Genomic DNA, 21,048 nt, shown 5'->3' with positions numbered 1-21,048 from the left:
AGGTCTCCAACTTGACTCTGTGCCACTGATCACAACACTCTGAACTCTGATGTTGAGTCAGTTATAAGTCCACCTCACAGTTCAATTCTCTATCCCACATTTCTTGAGTTTTCTTACCTGTATGTTATGGGAGACCATGTTGAAAGCTTCACTGAAGTCAAGGTGTATGACATCCACTGCTCTCCCTTCATCTACCCATTTGGTCATGCCTTTGTAGAAGGATATCAGGTTAGTCAAGCACAATTTCCCCTTAGTAAATCCATGTTGGCTACTCCTGATAACCTTTTCTTTCAAGTGGTTAGAGCTGGAATGAGCTGCTCCATCACCTTTCCAGGGATAAAGGTAAGGATGACTGGTCTGTAGTTGCCTGGGTCTTGAGCAGACTTGGTCATGCCAGCCACAGCAACTTTTAAATACAATAGATTTTAAACACAGCCTTTGATCCAAAAAATCCATTAACAATTCCATGACAGACCAATACAGATCATTCTACTTCCCTTTCTTCAGGCTCTTCATGCATTTAGGTACTTAAGTTTGTTCTTAACCCAAATATTGTCTCCTTTGCTCTTTCACCATGTAAAAAATAGTCTTTAATATTACAACTGTATCAGTTATGATCAAGTTAAATATAAGAGCATTGGTGAACTTTATAGGTCCTTCATCATTTTTCTCCAGATGGTTTTTTTTTTTGCAAGTTTATAATCCAGACTAAGAGACACAAAGCAATGTATAATGCAGAACAGACATGTGCAGCCAAGTCCCCTGGGTTCTTGTTGGCTTTGTTATTTTTATGTTCTACAGACAATCTTTATAAAATATTAATTTAATGATATGCATACTTTATTAGAGGTATCTTTCTACCACATTAATAAATACTTGTAATATATTTTAAAAAACTAGAACATAAACCTTGCCTTTGAAAACTTGCCAATGCCCAAAGTATTTAAGGCTTACTAAGCAATTTCAAATTTGTAACAGTTTATACATTTGAAAAATGCATTAGTGAAAGTCCACAGATTTTTAAAAAGTTAGACGATGTCTCTTAAATGTTTGACAGCATCCCTCCTCCATAATGCCAGCTTTCTTTCCACCTCTCTCCATTTATGCTTCATGTTTTCGTATTGTTATCTTTACAAAAGGAACAAAGGTATATAAAAAAAAGACACAAACAATATCCAGTTCGACTCCTTTCAAACTTAAGAAAATTCTATTAAGTATTCAGGGTAGATTTGGTTGGCATCAAAGATAACAAAGATCTTTGGGTTCCAGGTATTATCCACACAGCTGTCATACAAGTTCACAAAACTTCCATCTTTTGAAGGAGGCCTCATGTATTTTGAATCACCATTGATATAGTCACCAGTTAATACACGAGCAAGAAACATGACTTTATCTGGTCTGTGCAGATGAGGTTGTGGATTGACACCGTGAATTTGAAAAGTATCTCCATGCTTCATATCCTCTTTGCAGAAACGACTGGAGTATGATGCATCTCTTGCAAAATAGGTCCCTTTTAAATAAAAGCAAGCTGATGACATTCTCATCGTGACAGTTTAACTACTAGAGCATAGGTATAGGTATCAGCATGATGAAAGGTTGCTGTTCTCTTGTGTTCATTAGCAATACAATTTTTAAAAAAATCATTAAGATTACAGCAACATGACCAAATATTTTCAGTGTGAATGTTTTAGTAGGGAGATTGTCTTATGATCAACACTGCTTCGTTGAGCGTCCCTTCCCCACATCTCCTGGTCCTACCAGCCAGTTGTGACAATTACATTCTTTACTGCATCCTAACTTTCTTAATTACATTTGATGTAAAAGAAGAACTATATTAAACAGCTCTTGGTTAAACACAGGCAGCACATCACAAATAACATACTATAGGGAAACGCTTAACAATGTTGAACTGTTAAGATTACCAAACTGTTGTATGTGAGAAGAATATTTACCTTTTCCATATACAGCAGCATGCATCCCATTTATCCTCCAGTCAAAGTTATGAATGCATATTGCTTCTACAAATTCATTACTGGTGCCATGAAATAACATCTGCTCATTAATAGCTGGGACACCTCTTTTCTTCTTTAGCTGAGCTTTTTTCCTATGGAGAACATACAATACAGCATTACAAACATCTGTACAATCAAATTAAGTTACTATTCTGAAAAAAATGCAGATAAGATAGACCTAAATCACTCCATACAATGCACTTTCACAAGTATCTACATGATTCTAGTTTTCCAATGAATCAGAATTCTTAAGTTACATGTTTAGAAATCACATACTCCTGGATGTTGTGGACTACCTTCAGAAGTAATCCAAGATGAGGAAAAAAGGTCTTTTATACCAATATAATAAACATTACTAATTTGGCATTAGTTTCCATGTTGTCATTTCTTGCAGATACATTTTTAAAAGAAAGGCATTTTTCTCCCATTTTGTTCCCTCCGCCTACATAAATAGCATGGTGGGAGGGATAACAAAGTATAATTACTCAGGTAAAAATGCAAAAGTATTAAAAATAAAATTACCTAACATTTGGGGGTAAAATTACTTCAAAATGATAATTGCATAGCAGTTTGCTGAATTTATGGTTCACATACTTTCTAAAAGAGTAAGTCACGCACTGACGTATATAAAAGTGTACTGACACCCATAAAGTGCATGGGGCACTGTGTTACATACCTAGGTTTATCTGGCACATACTTCAGTTTATCAAAGCAAGCAATTTGCTTTTAACTGGAATGCACACTTAACTGACCTACAGTTTAGATGTAGACTGAAGTCCTATCCACCAGGTCCATGGAAAAAGACAGGCAACAAAGACTATTTATCTTATTAAAGATATTACATTGCAGTTATGCATGATTTATTATGAGGTAAATTTCACAGAAATTAAAATCCTGCAATAGTTGAGATATATGTTTATTCTGTTTTATTGTTCAGATTTATTTTTCTCCTCCATTTAGTGCATGTCTATGCACTATGTCTTGCCAGCTCTGTATTTAACATGTTTTTTTTCCCATATAACTGCTTTCCAAATCAGAAGAATGTCAGTACAATCTCAAAGCATCTGAGAGGTTTCCCTAATAATCTCGTTTGTGATGTTTCATGATAGAGGCAGGGAGATTCCAGGCACTCAAATTCCAGTCTATTAGCAATTCAACAAAACCCAGGAGCCAAGTTTTCCTGCACCCTGAGAAAACTACATGCAAGAGGCAACACCTCTGGGCAAAGGGCTCGTAATGCTGAACGTTTTTCAGTCAGCAGCCCACTGTAGTTGGCTGCTGATCCATTACAATCTAGAGAGGCAGCCTAGAGTAACTCCTCTTGAAATAGGGGAACACAACAAATTTCTAGAAAAGGGGAATAATCCATTGTCCAAATAGATTCTTTAGCAGCCCTTTACTATCTCCAAGCAGTTTATTTCATAAGCCAATTTAAAATAGTCATGAATATGGGAACTATTTTAACAGGCAAATGTCCTTTGACCACTAGAGTCGTGCAAATAATCATTCAAGCAATGCTTAAATTTAGTAACTGACCTTACCAACGAAATCAAACACTTTTGCAAAAACACAAAAGTTTAAGTTGCAATTGTTCCTCACAAGTAGTGGAATATACTGAGTGAACTGAGAAGGTGGTTCTGCAGAATGCAAAAATGCCGCGGCAGGACTTCTTAATTGATTTGGGACGGAAATCAAGGAGTACAACTATTGTGAAAAACATAGTCTTAGAACTTTCTGCCAACAGTGACAAGCCCATCCAGTGGAACAAATTTTAAGTTCCTCCATGACTCAGGAAGCTCTGCTATACAACTTCAACAGAGAAACCTAAAGCAAAACTAAATACACAAACATGCCTTCTGTACACAAGCAAGTACACAAACTCTTTCTAAAGATGGTCAGCAATCTCTCTGATCAAATGCCATTTTCTACTTGCCTTATTCCTAATCTACTCCTACACTTGCTGTACTACTACTCCAAGCTGGGAAGCACAGACCAAAATATGCCAGACTAAGACTCATCTTCTGTTACTTTCACTTACCACATGGGACAGCATTAGAACTTTTTGTGAATCTGATCGCTTGAATACCAACTTCTTGTAATATCCTACCAGGCAATAATTTCTTTACCAGCGCATGTAAACCCATCTACTTCACAGCAGTATTTTACTCTCAAAAGAAAAGCAACTAAGCCTCAACTGCATATACCTATTATACCATGCAGGTACTAAGAAGTACCTTGTTTTGTAGTTAGTTATGTGGCAATAATGTAATACACTTGAAGCATGAAATTATAATTCCCATTCTCAGTTCTGTACCTTGGGAGTATTCTAGTGAAGCATCCATAGATAGAGAGTTCTTGCACCACAAATTCTACTCACTGACAAGTCAGGAAAACCAGTACACTCGCCAAATTACATCAGTTCCTAAGCTAAGCAAAAAAGGTCTTCCACTTCCCTCCTCACCCATTTACACTGGAGACTCAAAGGGCATTTACTATGAAACTTGCTTGCTATTTTTATTATAAAAAAATTAATATTGGCATTAAGAGGGTAGAAATATACGTCTACAGAAACTTGTAGAAAGACAGATGTTGAAATGAAAGACAAAGTAAATAAGCCTTAATACTTAACCAGGTAAATATAACCAAATAAATCTGCAATTGAGAGAAGGCTAACTTTCTTAACCAAGAATTTAAATGCATTTCCTTATGCATGTTCATGATATATATTTAACAATAAATTACATCTCTTTCAAAAAACTGTAACTTCTAAAAATTCTAATATACATCTGCTTAGTTATTTCCTCACTATTTCAATTAGTTCAGTTGGTTTTAATAGTGTTATACAAATTTTAAAAAGATTCCATATGTACTCCTTCTTAGAGGCTACACAAATAACTCTGGCTGAATAGATGTATCTGCCCAAGAATGATACTACCAAATAAGTGGAAATAGAACTCAGCACCATCCTACTTCTTCCAGGCCAGCACAATATGAAGACAGAAAAGCAGAGTACTTAGAAAAAGCTTTTGTAGTACACTAAGCTTAAAGGAAATTACATCATTATTTGCTAACTGGACAATGATTTCTCTCCTAGGTTTCATAAAGTTGAGAAATTAAACCACAAATATTTATTTGCTTTGTTTGCTAGAATTAAAATAATACAAGCCTGCCAGGCTTTTACAAAAAGCCTGGTTTTGTTCTCCTTACTTCATTGCAAGGATCATGGGCATCTGCCATATCGACAAACTGAACATCTCTAATGCATCAGTCTAATCTCTGCTACATTTAATGTATTTCTACATTATCTATAAGTATAACATTTCTACACCTGTAGAAGCCACAGTCTTGAAAATGTAAATTTGAATACAGTAGAATGACAAGAAAATTTAAAAAAAATTAAAAGTAACGTGTTCATTAATAAGAAAGCAACTAAACATATTTCTGCTGCCTGTCTTTAAGATCTGTTCTGTTAACAATCCTAAAACTGTTGGTTTTAGAAATAATCTCACCTGCAAAAAAACTCCCACAAGTCTAGATTTTGTATTCTCTTAATTCTTTTAATTCGGTGGCTATCCATTGTTTTTCCAAAGAGACTAGAAACTTCATTATATTCATTTGTTTTCTTTTGCAATGGAATAAGCTGGAAAAAAAGAGGTTAGTACGATTTCAATTCAATCCATTATTTCATTATTACATGCTTTTGACAAACTTGCATACCAACTCTTACCTGGTATGGCTCCTCTGTGTTTACATTCTCCCAGTGTGAAGGCATAGGGATTGCCTCATTTTCACAGATGAAACTTCAAATAGAGAAAGGTAAAAACACATCATATCAAAGACATGAGGTTGAACTCCTGTTCTGAACAATACACTATGACGAAAAAACATCCCAACTTATTCAAAACTACTTAGGGTTTTAATTCTAAAAAAAGCTGTTGTTAACAAGTAAGCTCAAACACAAGAGGTCTTAGATTATTACAAAGAAATGAGAATAGTGAACAGTTTTACTATACCATCCACCCATCAGAGGTAGAAAGAGAAATCAGAAGAGATGGTCAGAAAGGTCTGCAACATCAGGAGAGCAACACTAATTAAGAAATGTGAGGGTGTGGATATAGCCTGAACATTCCAAGCTATCACAAATTACAACTAATCTATGCCTCTGGAAACTGAGTCCTCATTTGAAGTGTTTAAATTTGAAAGGGATCATGTTAGAAGTACACACACATTATACTTGAATTTGATTTTAAACAAATCCCTCAAGCCCCAGTATGTTTTAAGCATACCATATAAATAGCAGCTTTAAAGCTTTAAAATGAGGATTAAAAGAATACATCTCCTGAAAGTAAAGAATGGTTTCAGTAGAAGGAAAGGGAGTACTGAATGCAATTATTCAAGAAACAAAAAAAGAAAAGTGAATTGCCACATTATTACATGCTCTCTTTGGCAAATATGCATTGAAAAAAACAGCTGATAAGTCAAAAAAACAACCAAACAAAAAAAACAACAACAAAAAAATCCCAACCAGACCTTATTGAATGCCAGAGTAAAAAGATAGCTACTACATTTCTTATGAAAAATGCAAAACTTCTTCTTGAATGTATAATCAGACTACAATTCAGAATTCTAAAAAAATATTGAGGAAAAACCCATAGATTCCATACAGTCAGTTTTACTTGTGATAGTACCACTACACAGACCAGTTCATTGTTTAGTGAGTATCAGATTTCCATCAGCACAGCTTCACATCTGATGACTGATCAAATAGTAAGAACCTTACAATCTAAAGCAATTAAACTCATAAAACAATCTGGTTGTTATGATGCAATTTCTAGTAATTTAAAATAACTTTAGAGAAAATTATTAAAAAAGAAAATATAACAATCTTTTTTGCTGTTACAGTAATACTTCTAAATAATTTATGAAGTCATTATTACAATGGAACAAACTACAGCATTTTTTGCTGCTGCTTCTCCACAGCAACTCTGATTTGACAGATATTTACAGCAAGGAACTGCAATGACTAAGGTCAGGGCACAGCTTTAAGAAACTTGCCAAAGCATATTAGTATTCAGTACACCTCTCCCACTACAAGTTTCTTATTTTCACAGAAAAAAAAAATTTAAAAAAACCCTAAAAATTCTTTTGCCATTTCTTGTTTGAAGTATCCTCCTTCTTCACTTCACTGGCTATCACACCTTGGTTCACCTCTCAAATTGCTTGATGCAAAACCCAAATAAATATAGACAGTAGACAGGAAACATAATTTTGTTTCATTTTATTTAGAAGAATCAGAAATAAAATAATAATAATGAGTCTTCCTTTTATTTCCTTACCTGAAAGCACTGATAGAAAAAGGAGCTCGCTTTATGGGACGCTGCTTAAGGGTAGTTAGGTTGATTTGTTTCATCACTGAGCATAAAAGAAGAGTTAGGTTGAAAGTTTCTGAAATCAATCTATAGCATATGAAACATTTAAGTGTCACTTAAAAAAATAACCACCACTAAACACAAAGTTGCTTTTAAGAATTAATGAGTCAGTATTTTCAAAAAATGTTTCTAAATACTGGCCTCAATCATTGTCCTTTATACCAGTTTGCAAAATGTACAAATATTACACAAACAAAATGTTTATTATTAAAATATCCAGCTAACATACAGCCCCACTAAATCACTTGCAAAATTTCCACTGATTTTAATACAACTAGAATGACAAACTATAATACTGCTATCCTTAGTGCAAGACATCATGATCTACAAATGGTTACAATTATTTAGTATTTGCATTTAGTGCTTTTATTCTAGATAGTTTTTTTTAAAGAAACTTTTCGACACAAGTAAAAATAAAATTCCTCGTATTTCTATATATTTACTCACAGTACATTGCTGTTTTATGCAGTCATGACTTGTTGTATTTGAAATAAAGAATAAAAAGAATGTCAACAGAATATGTAGGGTTGCAAAAAGGAAACCTAAGGCCTCCTTAGAATTGATCTTGGCAAGAGAGGTCAAGGACAACAAGAAAGGTTTCTTCAAGCACACTGAAGGAAAAAGGAAGTCCAAGGGGAACATGGGCCCTCTGCTGAACAAAGTGACAGAAGTATCCTAGTGATGGAGGGTACAGAGAAGGCAGAGTTACAGAGTGGCTTCTTTACTTCACTCTTCATTGCTAAGGCTGACCCTCAGGAGTGCCATACCACCAAAGTCACAGAGGAAGTCCAGCAAAAACAAGACTTTGGTTCGGTTGAAGAGGATTGGGTTAGGGACCAATTAAGTAAACCAAACACTCAGAAATCCATGGGCCCTGACAGAATGCACCTGCAGGTACTGAGGAAAATGGCAGGAGTCATTGCTAGGCCTCTCTCTCCATCATCTTTGAAAAGTCCTGGAGAACAGAAAAGGTGACTGAGGACTGGACTGAAGCCAATGTCACCCCAATCTTCACAAAAGGAAAGAAGGAGGACCTGGGTAACTATAGGCCAGACAGCCTCACCTTCAACAGCTTATTCTTAGTGCTACCTCAAAACACATTGAGGAGAGGAGGGTTACCAGAACAAGTTAGCATATATTCACCAAGGGGAAGTCATGCTTGACCGATCTGATAGCCTTTTATGATGGCATAACTAGACACAAAGATGAGGGGAGGGCAGTTGACATGGTCTACCTTGACCTCAGCAAGGCTTCCGACACTCTCTCCCATGGCATCCTCACAACCAAACTTGAGAAGTGTGCACTGGATGATTAGGTAGCGAGATGGGTTGGGAACTGGTTGAAGGACAAAGCCCAGAGAATTGTAGTCAGGGGGCTGAGTCCAGCTGGAGGCCTGTGACTAGTGGTGCCCCTCAGGAGTCAGTACTGGGTCCAGTCCTGTTCAACATACTGACCTGGATGAAGGGATAGAGTGTATCATTATCAAGTTTGCTGATAATACAAAACTGGGAGGGGTATCTGACATGTCAGAAGGCTGAGCCATCTACGGTGACCTGGACAGGCTGGAGAGCTGGGTGAGGAGAAACCTAATGAAGTCCAGTATGGACAAGTGCAGAGTGCTCTGTCTGGGGAAGAAGAGCTCCACGCACCAGTACAGGTTAGAGGTTGACCTGCTAGAAAGCAGCTCCGGGGAAAAAGACCTGAGAGTCATGGTGGACAACAGGCTCACCTCGAGCCAACAGTGTGCCCTTGCCATCCTGGGGTGCATTAAAATGAGCATGGCCATCAGGTCGAGGGAGGTTATCCTCACCCTCCGCTCTGCCCTCATGAGGCCAGTTCTAGCCCCTGCAGACCAAGAAGGAAGAGGAACTACTGGAGAGAGTCCAGCACAGGGCCATTAAGATGATTAAGGGACTGGAGCATCTGCCCTATGAGGAATGGTTAAGAGTTTGGGCTGTTCAGCTTAGAGAGAAAGAGGCTGAAGGGAATCTCATCACTGTTTATAAATATCTAAAGGGCAGGTGTCAAGAGGATGGGGCTGGGCTCTTCCCTGTGGTGTCCAGTGACAGAAAAAGAGGTCACGGACACAAACTGGCGCACAGGAGATTTAACCTGAATACAAGAAAATACTTCTTTACTCCAAGGTTAACAGAGCACTGGAACAAATTGTCCAGGGAGATTGTGGAGTCTCCATCCCTGGAGACATTTAAACCTACCTGGACATGTCCCTGTGTAATCTGCTCCAGAGGACCCTGCTATAGCAGGGGGTTTGTACTACAGGATCTCCAGAGGTCCCTTTCAATCCCTACCATTATGTGACTCTGTAAATACTATTTAGAACCTTAGAACTTCAGAACCTTTAGAACTTTACAATCTACTAGAAAATCGTTTTGCCTATCACCTTGTTATGCTGACAATAGAATTGGCTTGAACTACCTGCTTAATTAATAAATCACTTTGATGTCAGTATTTTGCATAAAACTTCCTTCATATCAGCATTTCTTACATAGACTCGGAATGGAATGGAAGAGGTTTTTCAAGCTTACTAGCAGTTGCAGATTAAAGAAAAAAGCTTTACACTTTCAGGTCCCATAGATGTATGCTACATACCACCCCTGCAGCTGAGGTAAGGAACAGTAACATGATGGACTGCTACTAAAGAAGACAAGCTACTTTATTAATAAACTACACTAGAAAATATAACAGGGAGGCCAGTTCTAGAAACTCCTATGTACTTTCCAGTAAATAGGACATTTCCAATCACAAGGTTTGACATTAGATATGAGGACACTATTTTCTGGATGAACAAATGAAATGGTGTAGCTGTCGCCTGCTATTAAGTCTATGAAAAGATACATACCTGAAAAGTCCAGCGTGTAGTTAAATTTTGCAGTAGTAAAAGAAACAGAACCATGTGGATTTGTTTGAAAGCTCCTTTCAATATCTTCGCTGCTAACAGAGCAATGACTGTTTGAATCAGTCTTCAAAATAAATAAAAAAGCACATTTAGACAAATTCAGCACTAGGTGTTTTGATATTTGTAATCCATCACAGCTAATATAACTTCATTGGTATTTACCTGAAACATATGCCATTTGCCACACTCAGCCAAATAAAACCAGCCCCACTGGGTATCAGAGGTATCCATCTCTTCAACTGAAGTTTCCATCTTTGGAAAACAATCTTCTGATGTTCTTTGAAGCAATTCCTGAAAATTCACACACATACATAAAAAGTTTTGATTCTGCTTGCAAAAATGCATTGAGAAATTGATACAAAAGCAAAATGAAGTGAATTTGCAATACTTAAAAAATTGCCTGCCTGGCAGATGAAGGGCAGATTTGTTTTCTCTTTCTCAGCAACAAAATCTCAATTTACCATTTATCCAGTATTATCCTTGAAGTTAGTTAAACATTCTCAAAACTGTCTCAAATGTCTGTAAGTGTGCGAGTAAAAGCAAGAGCTATAGGCTTTATCAGATCAAAGAGAGGGCCTTAATTTCATACTGATGGTCATGCCATCATATACATAACAGGCTCTGAGTTTCAGCAATGAGGTACTGGGGTTACATCTAAGAGCTTGATGAAGACATCTAATAGGTACTCACCAACAGTGAACAAATTAGAGTGGATGCCAGAACTTGTTAGAAAAAAAAATTAAAAGTAAGAATATAAAATTTAACTGTGCAAGATCACACTGCATTATTCTTCAACACTGCATGAAGGTTTATCTCCCCTGTAATGCACCCACTTAAAATTACTGGTGGATTGCACCCACCTTAAAAGTACTAGCTCTCTGTATTCTTAATTAAAGAGAATGATCATGCCAAAGGCCAGAGTGGCCTCCGCATGAGCAATGATGACCATAATTGGGGTTTTGCAGGGTGGAAAAAAAAGGACTGAGGAATGAATACAGCAGAGGATTACAAAATCATGACAGAACTGAATAGGAAACAACTAATCCAATTTTATTCCAGTATAAGAGGGAGACACCTATCAAAGGTTGCACATGTCAAATTTAAAACAAGTGAAAGAAAAACTTCTTCATAGAACAGAAGACAATCTGTGGAATTCCTTTTCATGGCATTCTGTGGATACCGCAAGTTTATGGAAGTTCAAAAAGTAGCTGGAGAAGTTCAAGCCTATCAAGAGCCATGCTGGAATACCTTGAGAAGAACAATTATAGACTCATAGAATCGGCTGGGTTGGAAGGGACCTCAGAGATCATCAAGTCCAACCCTTGATCCACTACCACTGCAGCTACCAGACCATGGCACTGAGTGCCACATCCAGTCTCTTTTTAAATATCTCCAGGGATGGAGAATCCACTACTTCCCAGGGCAGCCCATTCCAATGTCTGATCACCCTCTCGGTAAAGAAATTCTTTCTAATGTCCAACCTAAACCTCTCCTGGCAAAACTTAAGACCATGCCCTCTTGTCTTGCTGAGAGTTGCCTGGGAAAAGAGACCAACCCCCCCCTGGCTACACCCTCCTTTCAGGGAGTTGTAGAGAGAGTAGTGTAGAGAGTCCCTGCCAGATTTCAGATCTTTCTTCATTCATCAATAAAATCCTGAAAGCAAAGAAAGTACTTGACTCTACTTGCACGGATCTCCTAATATGTAAACTCTGCCTTCTACACCTAACCCCAAGCAAAACTCCTAAGTAGGCTGAAGGGAATCTTTCAGAGAAAGAAGCTTACCCTACTCCCAGAAAAGGTCAGCAATTCATCCACTCTAACCGCTTAACCAGGACTGGCACTCTTCCCAACAATTTTTTCAACTAAACTTTTGCCTCCAAGAAGTGGAAAAACACCCTCCAGCATAAGTAAGTCAAACAATGTCCAATTGATATCCGGGATGCTTCAGTTATTTCCTGGACACTTCAACCTACAAAAAAATAGAGACCTGAAGAAGGCAAACGCTGGAGACTAGAAGTAGGCACCAGCTGGCCAGTGTTGCTGGGACAGGAATTGAGAGCAGAAGGCACCTCTTCTAGAACCACCCTTTGCCCCTGTTTTTCACAAGTTAGACCTCTGTGGTTGTTTGGAAAATGATCCCAGAAACTTCTCTGTTATAATAGCTAAGTATTTAATAATAATAATCTGCTCCAAAGGGCTACAAAAATCTAGATCTTTAGAAAACAAGAGAATCAGAAATGGACCTCTGTAACATCTCTAAATTGCAGCACCACAGGACAAACCAACTCTAGCACAGACGGAAGCCTGCACAAGGCTATGTACATGAGTAGCTGCCTCAAGTTCAAGCAGAATTACACTAGAAATACATCAGCTGCATGGAAAAATATTTTGAAAGAAATGACAAAGCTGTTCTCTACTTCAAAGGGCATCTGCCACCATCTATTCCTCACATCAAAACAAAGTCAAAGAGCCCACACTTGCTTGGTGTTAAAGTACAAGCAGTCAACATCCTTTGATTATAATCTTTCACATTCAACTTGATTCTTCCTCTCAGACAAATATTGGCAATGTTCTTTTCTACAGAGAGAGGGCAAAGGCAGTCTGTGGTTTAAAGCTAAGAGAAATGCAGTTCAGGATTTTTTTGGTAATGTTTCGTTTCCTTGTCTTCCTGCTAAAACTGCCAGACCTCAGCTCCACCCCAGCACTAGTTCAGGACCTTGAATCTGAGCAATGCCTTTTGAACAAGATACAGACAAAGAAGATATGTTAATCTGTGCCCTGTCAACACTTTTATCCTTCTCTGGGGCAACACAGTCTCCAGAATAAGCTGTTTAGTAAGGAGACAGTTATTCCATAGCTATCAAAAATGTTAAATTCAACCCAACTTGACCCTATTCACAAAATCTAGGCTAAGCAGGTAGACTCAGGATACTTCAACATATGAAAGAATGATCCAAAGACATGAACACGTGAAGTCATAAAAAAGAAAGTTGTTCACAAATGCAGAATACTTGAAGAAAATCAACTTACTGATAAAGTCAAACCCACATCATTTATAGAAAGCAGGCAGCTTTTTGTCCAAAAAACCTCTGGATGCATGCACAGTGAGCAGAAAAAAACGTCAGTGGGTTTTTCTAGCTGACAAAATGTAAATTATGAAAGATACAGCAACAAGAATTTTAATAACAATGATGCTGCCAACAAAAGACCTTTCAACTCCCATTGGTAGCACTGTTTCTACTGGCCCAGGAAATACCAGAACAACTCGAATTAAACATAATTTCTCTGATAGCAAAAACATCCTCCTAACAGAATGAATGCTTGTTGCTGTGACTGAATAGCTTTACTACTCATCTTTCCAGAGGTACATCTACATTTCAATGATAAACACAATTTACAGTGTGCTGAGTGACAGAATGGTTTAGGTCAGAAGGTACCTGTAATGACAATCTAGCACAATCTCCCCTGCCACTGGCAGGGATATCTGTCACTAGACGAGATTGCTCAAAGCCCACCAACCTGGCTCTTAACCCTTCCAATGATGAGGCATACAGAACTTTTCTGGGATACTTGTTCCAGAGTCTCACCACCCTCTTAATAAAAAACACAGAAGCATCCCAGTGGGGATGCTTTCTTGTACTCTCTGCTTCTCCTGGGCAGATCGTGCTTTACCACCAAAGGCTCTTCCACCTACAAACAGAACTTTATAGAGTTCCCTGCTGGGAACACCATCAGTGCTAAAGGAGTCTGGTTCCTCCTTGGACAGCAAGACGCCTGAGCAGGAGGAGACCTGGCTGAGACAGGAGCGTAGTGCCATGGAGGGGAAGCGGGAAGGACAAAGAGCATTAGCACTCGTGCGGGGCACAACATGAAACGACAACACCCTCCGCAGCTGTGTCACCGCTTACCCCCTTTGTGCCGCACGGGACGGCAGTTACTCAGTCAGTCACCCTCCGTTACCGAGCCCCTCCGGAGCTGGTCCCATTGGAGTTCAAGGACACGGCGGGGTGGTCGATCTAAGCACCGCACCAGCTCCACCTGAGTCGCAGGCCCCCCCCGGAGCTGGTGCCTTACGCCCTCATCCCTTTCCCCAGCCTGGCAGCGCGACGGCCAGCGGCAGGGGACGGGAAGAGAAGGGAGGGGCAGCGGCCTGCGGGGCGCGCCTAAGACGGGGACGGGCCGAGAAGGAAAAAGACCCAAAAGCGGACGTTTCCCCCGTCCCCCCTGCCGCCCGCACTCACCGCATCGGCCGCCCACCCCGGGCTCGCTCCCCACATGCTGCCCGGGGCGCGGGGAGGAGTGTGTGCGGGACGGGTGGCGGGTGGCAGGCAGGCCGCGCACCCAGCTCCCGGTCCCCGACAGCTTCCGTTACCGGCGGCTGGGGAAAGGGGCGGAGCCGCACCCGCCTGACGTGGCGCTCGATAGGCTGGAGGCGCGGAGGGGCGGGGCCTCGCATGCAAATGAGAGGCGGGGTGGGCGGGGCTGGGGGAGGGGTGGAGTTCTTGTCGTGACAGCCGGAGTGACGGTATCGGTACCGGTACCGGTAGCGGGTGCAGCCTATGCCGACTTCTGTGGGCTTCTGGCGGGATGCTCGGAGGCGGCGTTGCTGTGACATTTGTGTTCGGGCTCTGGCAGTCTGCGCCCTGCAGCGTGGGTAGCATTTGGGCAGCCATGTGGTCCGGTCCAGCACCCCTCACTGCTCTGTAGCCCACAACTTTGCCTGTTAGTTCTTTTGACTGTCGGCCGTCCTCCTGCTTAGCAACGAGCCTCTGCTTTGCTAAGGGATTTTTATGGCTCATAATATTTCTGTGTGTCAGGGTTTAAAACTGGCCCGGCAATTAAACCGAATGACAGATGCTCTCTATTAATCCCCCTCCCCTCCCTGATAAAGAAAGGAGAGGGAATAAGGGAGAGGGACTTATGAGATGTGGAATGTATTTCCACCAGATTTCAAGTGACTTTTTTTTTTTTTTTTTTTTTTTTTTTTTTTTTTTTGGCAGCCTGTATAGTGCTGTGCTTTAGATTTGTGACTAAAACAACCTTGAAAGCACACCTGTGTTTTGGCTATTGCTGAGCAGTGACTGCACAGCAGCAAGACTATATGTTTTTCCAACTCAGCCCACCTCAGAAAATATGGTGGAACAACAAATCCATGGGACCGGATGGGATTCACTCATGGCTTCTGAAAGAACTGTCAGATGAAGTTGTCCATCATATTTGAACATTCATGGCACTCTGATGAAGATCCTGCTGACTTGAAAAGAGGAAACATAACCCCCATTTTCAGAAATGGAAAAAAAGAACACCCAGGGAACTACAGGGCAGTCAGTGTCAGCACTGTGCCTGGCAAGATCATGGAGCAGATCCTCCTGAAGGCTCTGCTAAGGCTTGCAGATAAGAAAGTGTTGGCTGGTGACAGCCAACATGGCTTCTCTAAGGGCAAGTTCTGCCTAATTTGGTGGCCTTTTATGATGGCGCCCCAGCCCATCAAAGGCAGAGGAACAGATATCATCTACCTGGATCAGTGCAAAGCATTCAGCACAGTCCCACATGACATTCTGGTCCCTAAATTGGATCAGTATGGATTTGATGGGTGGACAACTCATTGGATAAGGAACTGAGTGGATGATCACACCCAAAGAGTTGTGATCAATGGCTGTGTCCAAACAGAGATGTGTGAGGAGTGGTGTTCCTCAAGGGTCAGTACTCAGACTGGTGCTATTTAACATCTTTTGCAGTGACATGGGCAGTGGAATTGAATGAATGCTCAGCAAGTTTGCGGTTGACACCAAACTGTGTGGTGAAGTCACCACGCTGAAGGGGAGGGATGGCATCCAGAGTGACCTTGACATGCTTGAGAAGCGGGCTCATGCAAACTGCATGAAGTTCAACAGGGCCAAGTGCAAGGTTCTGCATTTGGGTCGAGGCAATCCCATGCATGAATACAGGTTGGGAGGAGAAAGGTTGAGGGCAGCCCTGAGAAGAACTTGCAGGTGATGGTGGACGAGAAGTTCAACATGAGCCATCAATGTGCACTTGCATCCCAGAAAGCCAGCTGGGTCCTGGGCTGCACCAAAAGAAGCACAGACAGCCCATTGAGGGAGGTGATTCTCCCCCTCTGCTCTGCTCTTGTGAGACCCCACCTGGAGTGCTGTGTCCAGTTCTGGAGTCCCCAGCATAAGAAAGTCATGGAGCTCCTGGAACATGTCCAGAGGAGAGACACTAAAATGATCAGAGGGCTGGGGCACCTCCCCTGTGAAGCCAGGCTGAGGAAGTTGGGGTTGTTAGAGGAGGCCCCGAGGTGAACTTATAATGGCTTTCCAGCACCTGAAGGGGACCTATAAGAAAGCTGGGGTACAGATATTTGCATGGGTGTGTAGCAAGAGGGCAAGGGGAAATGGTTTAAACTTGAACCAGGGACATTTAGATTAAATGTTAAGAGGAGATTCATTACTATCACAGGATGGTAAGGCACTGGAACAGCTTGCCCAGGGAAGTTGTGGATGTCCCCCTTCCCAAGTTGGATGAGGTGTTGAGCAACCTGATCTAGTGGTAGGGGGAGAGACCTGGCAGGAGAAGAAGGAAATATGGTCAGCCTGGCAGTGCCCAGAGTGCATTCCTCTTCTAGTTTTGTTGGCTAAGTAAGAGTTCAGGTGGCTGAGTCCAAGTCCATCTCCTTTGCTGATATGAGCTGTTTAGAAGAAAGTTAGAATCAAGGGCCTGTCCCCTCTTTCCCTTGACAAGTGTTTTTATGTGGAGGCCTTACTGGAGGCTCCTACCTGTGCTACATCACAGCCATGTAGCAGCTCTGGCTGTGAACGTGATCCAGACCCACTGGTTCAGCTTCCTGGGTGACATTGGATCTGCCTTGTCACTAGGGACTTGCTGAGGGATCACTGGGCTACGTGAGACTCACTGTCTTTGGCCTTCATGCTGACCTGGACTTGCCTTTCTACACCCCAGCTTCTTTTTGGTGAGGCCACATCTTGTGCCTTGCCTCGTCATTATGTTCTGCTCCTGATTAGTCTTCCATGGTGGAGCAGAAAGCCCTCACTGCTCTCTGACACAGAGGCAGGACTACGACCAAGGCTGTGATATAGGTCCAAGGTCCTCCCAGCCATGAATGAGACGTGTAGCAAGATTACAGCAATGGAGTTGAGGAAAGCAGGTTTTGGCTTGTTAAGGAAATCTGGTTGGCAGTATCCCATGGGAGTCATACCGGAGGGCAAAGGAGTCCATGAAAGCTGGTAAGACATTAAGTACAACCTCCTCAAAGCACAAGGATGTGTAAGAAGTCTACCAGGCCTGGCAGAATGTCAGCACGGATGAACAGAGAAATCCTGACCAATGTGCACAATGCAAAGAAAGCGTGTGAAAGGCATAAGTGGGACTGGGCTACTCTGGAGGAACAGAGGCAATGCCCAAAGAGGGTGGGGTGAAATCTGGGAAGCCTAAAGCTCAGCTGGAGTTGAAACCATTGAGAAACATGGAAAGCATCCTGAAGAACTTTTATGAATGCACATGGGATAAAAGGGAGCCTAAGAAGTGGGCGCTCTGCCATATGGGACCTGGTGACAAAGGACACATGATGCTTTCCTTGCCTTGATCTTGTGTAAGGTCTGCCTTTGGTCCCTAAGCTTACTGGCAAAATCTGGCAATGATATGGATTACCACAACAAGCCAAGACTACGTTGGAGGCAAAAAGGCAAGCTGGACATACACAAGTCTGAGGCCAGGTGATACGACTGAAGGTGCTAAGCCAAGTCACTGCAAAGCTGCTCTCATCTTTGAGAGCTCATAGTGAGCAGGGGTGGTTCCTTATAATTTAAAGAGGCACACAGAACATCCCACACTCCCTGACCATCTTCCTCAAAAGGCAAGAAAACCCCCCACAGAAAATTGCAGGCTCGTCAGCTTCAAGCTCCACCTCTGGGAAGATCACAGAGCAGATCCTCACAAAAGTATTTCCAGTTGTATGGAGGGCAGGAAACTGATTGTGACCAGACAGTATACATTTACCACGGGCAAATTATGCTCAGCCAGCCCGATAGCTTTCTACAGTGAGATAACTCCTCATTTGAATGAGCAGAGGGCAGTGAGTGTTGTTCAACTGGACTCTTTGCCTGTTTCCCATTACAAGAATATCTTGTAGCCAAATGGTTGAGGTATGGTTTGGATTAAATGGAAGATAAGGTGGGTGAACAACTGGCTGAACTACTGGGCTTAAAGGGTTGTGATCAGCAATTGAAACTGACAACCAAGTTTTCTATTTGTATTTCTTGGGAACTGATTCTGGGATAATACTGTTTAATGCCTTAAGGGTACTTTGCGCGCAGTGGCATTCTTCTCGTCCATCACCTACTTTTGTGGCCCTCCAGTGATATTCCTTGGACTCTTTTAACGTCTCTGCTTCTTTCTTGTCTCTGATGATACTGTCTGCTTTCTCAGCATTCCTTCAGCTTTTTGTGGGCTTTTTTGTTTTGTTTTTGGGGTTTTTTTTTAGTTTTTTTCCCTACAAGGTTACTATATACTCTCTGTATCTCTTTCTTGCTTACTTCTTTCCACCTTTCTAGGGCTAGTCTTTGTTATCCTTCATATTTATTGGTGTTATGCTCTTTTCTTACTTTCTCTGAGACTACTCTTATCTTTTCTGAAGTTCTTTCAGGTTCTCTTTTAGTCTCTCAGGCTCTGCAACACTTCTTTTTTCTCTGGGACCCTTTCAACCTCTCCACTTCTTCCCCAGCCTCCCCAAAGCTGTTATGGCTGCCTTTCAGGCTTTGCATCTATTCCTTCATTTCACTGGAGTGACTTTGGAGCACTTTCATTCTTTCTGCTGTTCCCCTTTTCCACTTTTCTGAAGTTAAATAGGGTTTTCTGGGGCTTTTTCAGTCTCTCTTCAAGGTCTGTGGCATTTCAGGAGCTGTTTTTTCTCCTGGGACTTTTTCAGCCTCCCTGCCTTCTTCCCTTCTCCTCTGTAACCTTTTTAGCCCCTTTTCTTTCTTAGCAGCTGCAGATGTACTCTCTTAGTGCTTTTTACAGAATCTCTGCTATTTTCTAGTTATTGTCCAAATCTCTAGTATGTTCACCATGGTATTTTACAGGTTTTCTGCTAGTTTCTTTGCCTCTTTTTAATATTTCTGACACTTTCCTTTTATCACTGAGCCTTTTCAGTAGTATCAGGGGATCTTTTGCTTGTCTATATCTCTCTTGGTCTCTGACATTGCTGCATTTTGTTTCCTTGGGCACTTACAGGCTTTCTTCCCTTCCTTGATGCTACTTCATGTCTCTTTCAGACTCTTTGTTGCTTTTTCTTCTGCTTGGCTCCACTGTTTCATCTAGGAAGCTCAGACCATCTTGTACTATCCTGGCATTTGGAGGGCTATTCTGTGATCTTTCTGATGTCAGTTTTTAATGAATTTCCATGGTTTCTCTGAGACTTCTCAGTGTCCTCTGGATGTCTTTCAAGCTCTCTACAACTTTGTCCTCTCTTTTTGACTATTCTATATTCTCTAGGACACTTGCAAACTCTTTCCTATATTAGCAGGCTCTCAAAAACAATTTCCTATTCTTTGGGGATCTTTCACATCTATTTCTGTTTTATTAGCATATTGTTTTGAAGGAGGATAAGAGAGGACAGGGGCAATGCTAGGGGAAGATATTTTCAGAGACGGAACAGCTTCAAGAGCTCTGAACATCAATGGCAGTGGAGTTGGAATAGACCTTTGTGAGTCACCTTTTGGAATATTTTTGTTCCCCTTTTGGTTTTGGTGGTAGTTTGGGTTAGGAGAGAAATAAGCTCAACAAGACACCTTTTTGAAAATCCTTTATTGTTTTATCATCCTAGTAAAAATCTTTTATATAAAGGCGAAAGTAGGTATTGCATAGAAGAAACACTGGTGTGAACATCACCTGGTGGGAATGGCATGTTTTTTCTTAGTGTCTACTGTCTACTGCAGAACAGATGGCTAACCCATAGGCAAACATCTCCAGGTTTCCACAAGACACCTATAGTATGAAGCTGCTCAGCCCTATGGAAAGATGTTACATGAGAATTACATGTGCCCTATTCCATGCTGCTTCCCAAAACCATCTGCTGGGAGAACACATAAACACCTTTTCCTCCTTGTCTTTTCTATGCCTGAAGAATACACTGCCCATGAAAGACCATGAGGATTAGTTTGGCTGCCTCTCTGGTTACACCCTTCCTGTGTCAAAGTTTGTATTTCATGCACACAAATGCGGGGTGGACCCAGGGTAGGAGAGTTGGCCTAACATGACCATAGTCCAGGAACTCAATGCATGACATACACAAGGCATTTTCTGTCATCTTGGAGACATTTATGCCATTGTTTTTATCATCTCACATGCTGCTTCACTATGGGTGCTTTCTTTTGAGCACCTTCCACCTGGGCTTCCTCTAACTAGAAGCCTTGGTACCACCAGAAGGGAACAGAATTCACTGCTATCACTTTAACAACTTTCAAGTAGAAGGTCTTCAAGAAGTTCTCCTACTGTGTCTCTGCTCAAGTTCTGCTGCAGCTTCCAAGCCTGAAGTGCAGTGAGACAGCAGGGGTGCTACAGAGTCTGAAGAAACGCTCAGGGAAACAGCACTTTCACACACTAGAATTGTGCTTTCATGAACTGGAGATACAGAGAGGTATGCATTTATACAAATCAATATTTCTGTATG

General features: G+C 41.2%; 1 protein-coding gene across 1 annotated transcript; it reads right to left on the bottom strand.

Annotated features, from left to right (window-relative positions):
* Positions 1-662: 662 nt before the first annotated feature.
* On the bottom strand, positions 663-14,743 carry PARP11 (poly(ADP-ribose) polymerase family member 11). Its single transcript, XM_008503229.2, has 8 exons — positions 14,600-14,743; positions 10,521-10,649; positions 10,302-10,422; positions 7,349-7,424; positions 5,740-5,812; positions 5,522-5,652; positions 1,953-2,104; positions 663-1,510 (listed from the first exon to the last, which is right to left on the bottom strand). The coding sequence occupies exons 1-8, from the start codon at positions 14,633-14,635 to the stop codon at positions 1,197-1,199; spliced, it is 1,032 nt and encodes a 343-aa protein (XP_008501451.1). The 5' UTR covers positions 14,636-14,743; the 3' UTR covers positions 663-1,196.
* Between the last annotated feature and the right edge of the window lie 6,305 nt (positions 14,744-21,048).

This window comes from Calypte anna, chromosome 1 (assembly GCF_003957555.1).
Source record: "Calypte anna isolate BGI_N300 chromosome 1, bCalAnn1_v1.p, whole genome shotgun sequence".
In the NCBI taxonomy this organism is placed as follows: Eukaryota; Metazoa; Chordata; class Aves; order Apodiformes; family Trochilidae; genus Calypte; species Calypte anna.
Note: the sequence above shows the minus strand (reverse complement) of the source record. Positions and strands in the feature narration are given on the sequence as shown.

Coding starts and splice junctions, on each gene's coding strand:
- PARP11 (XM_008503229.2), bottom strand. CDS start 14,635: ATGTGGGGAGCGAGCCCGGGGTGGGCGGCCGATGCG. Junction 10,650..14,599: donor CGGGGTGGGCGGCCGATGCG/GTGAGTGCGGGC, acceptor GTGAATTTTCAG/GAATTGCTTCAAAGAACATC. Junction 5,653..5,739: donor ACACAGAGGAGCCATACCAG/GTAAGAGTTGGT, acceptor CTTTTTTTCCAG/CTTATTCCATTGCAAAAGAA.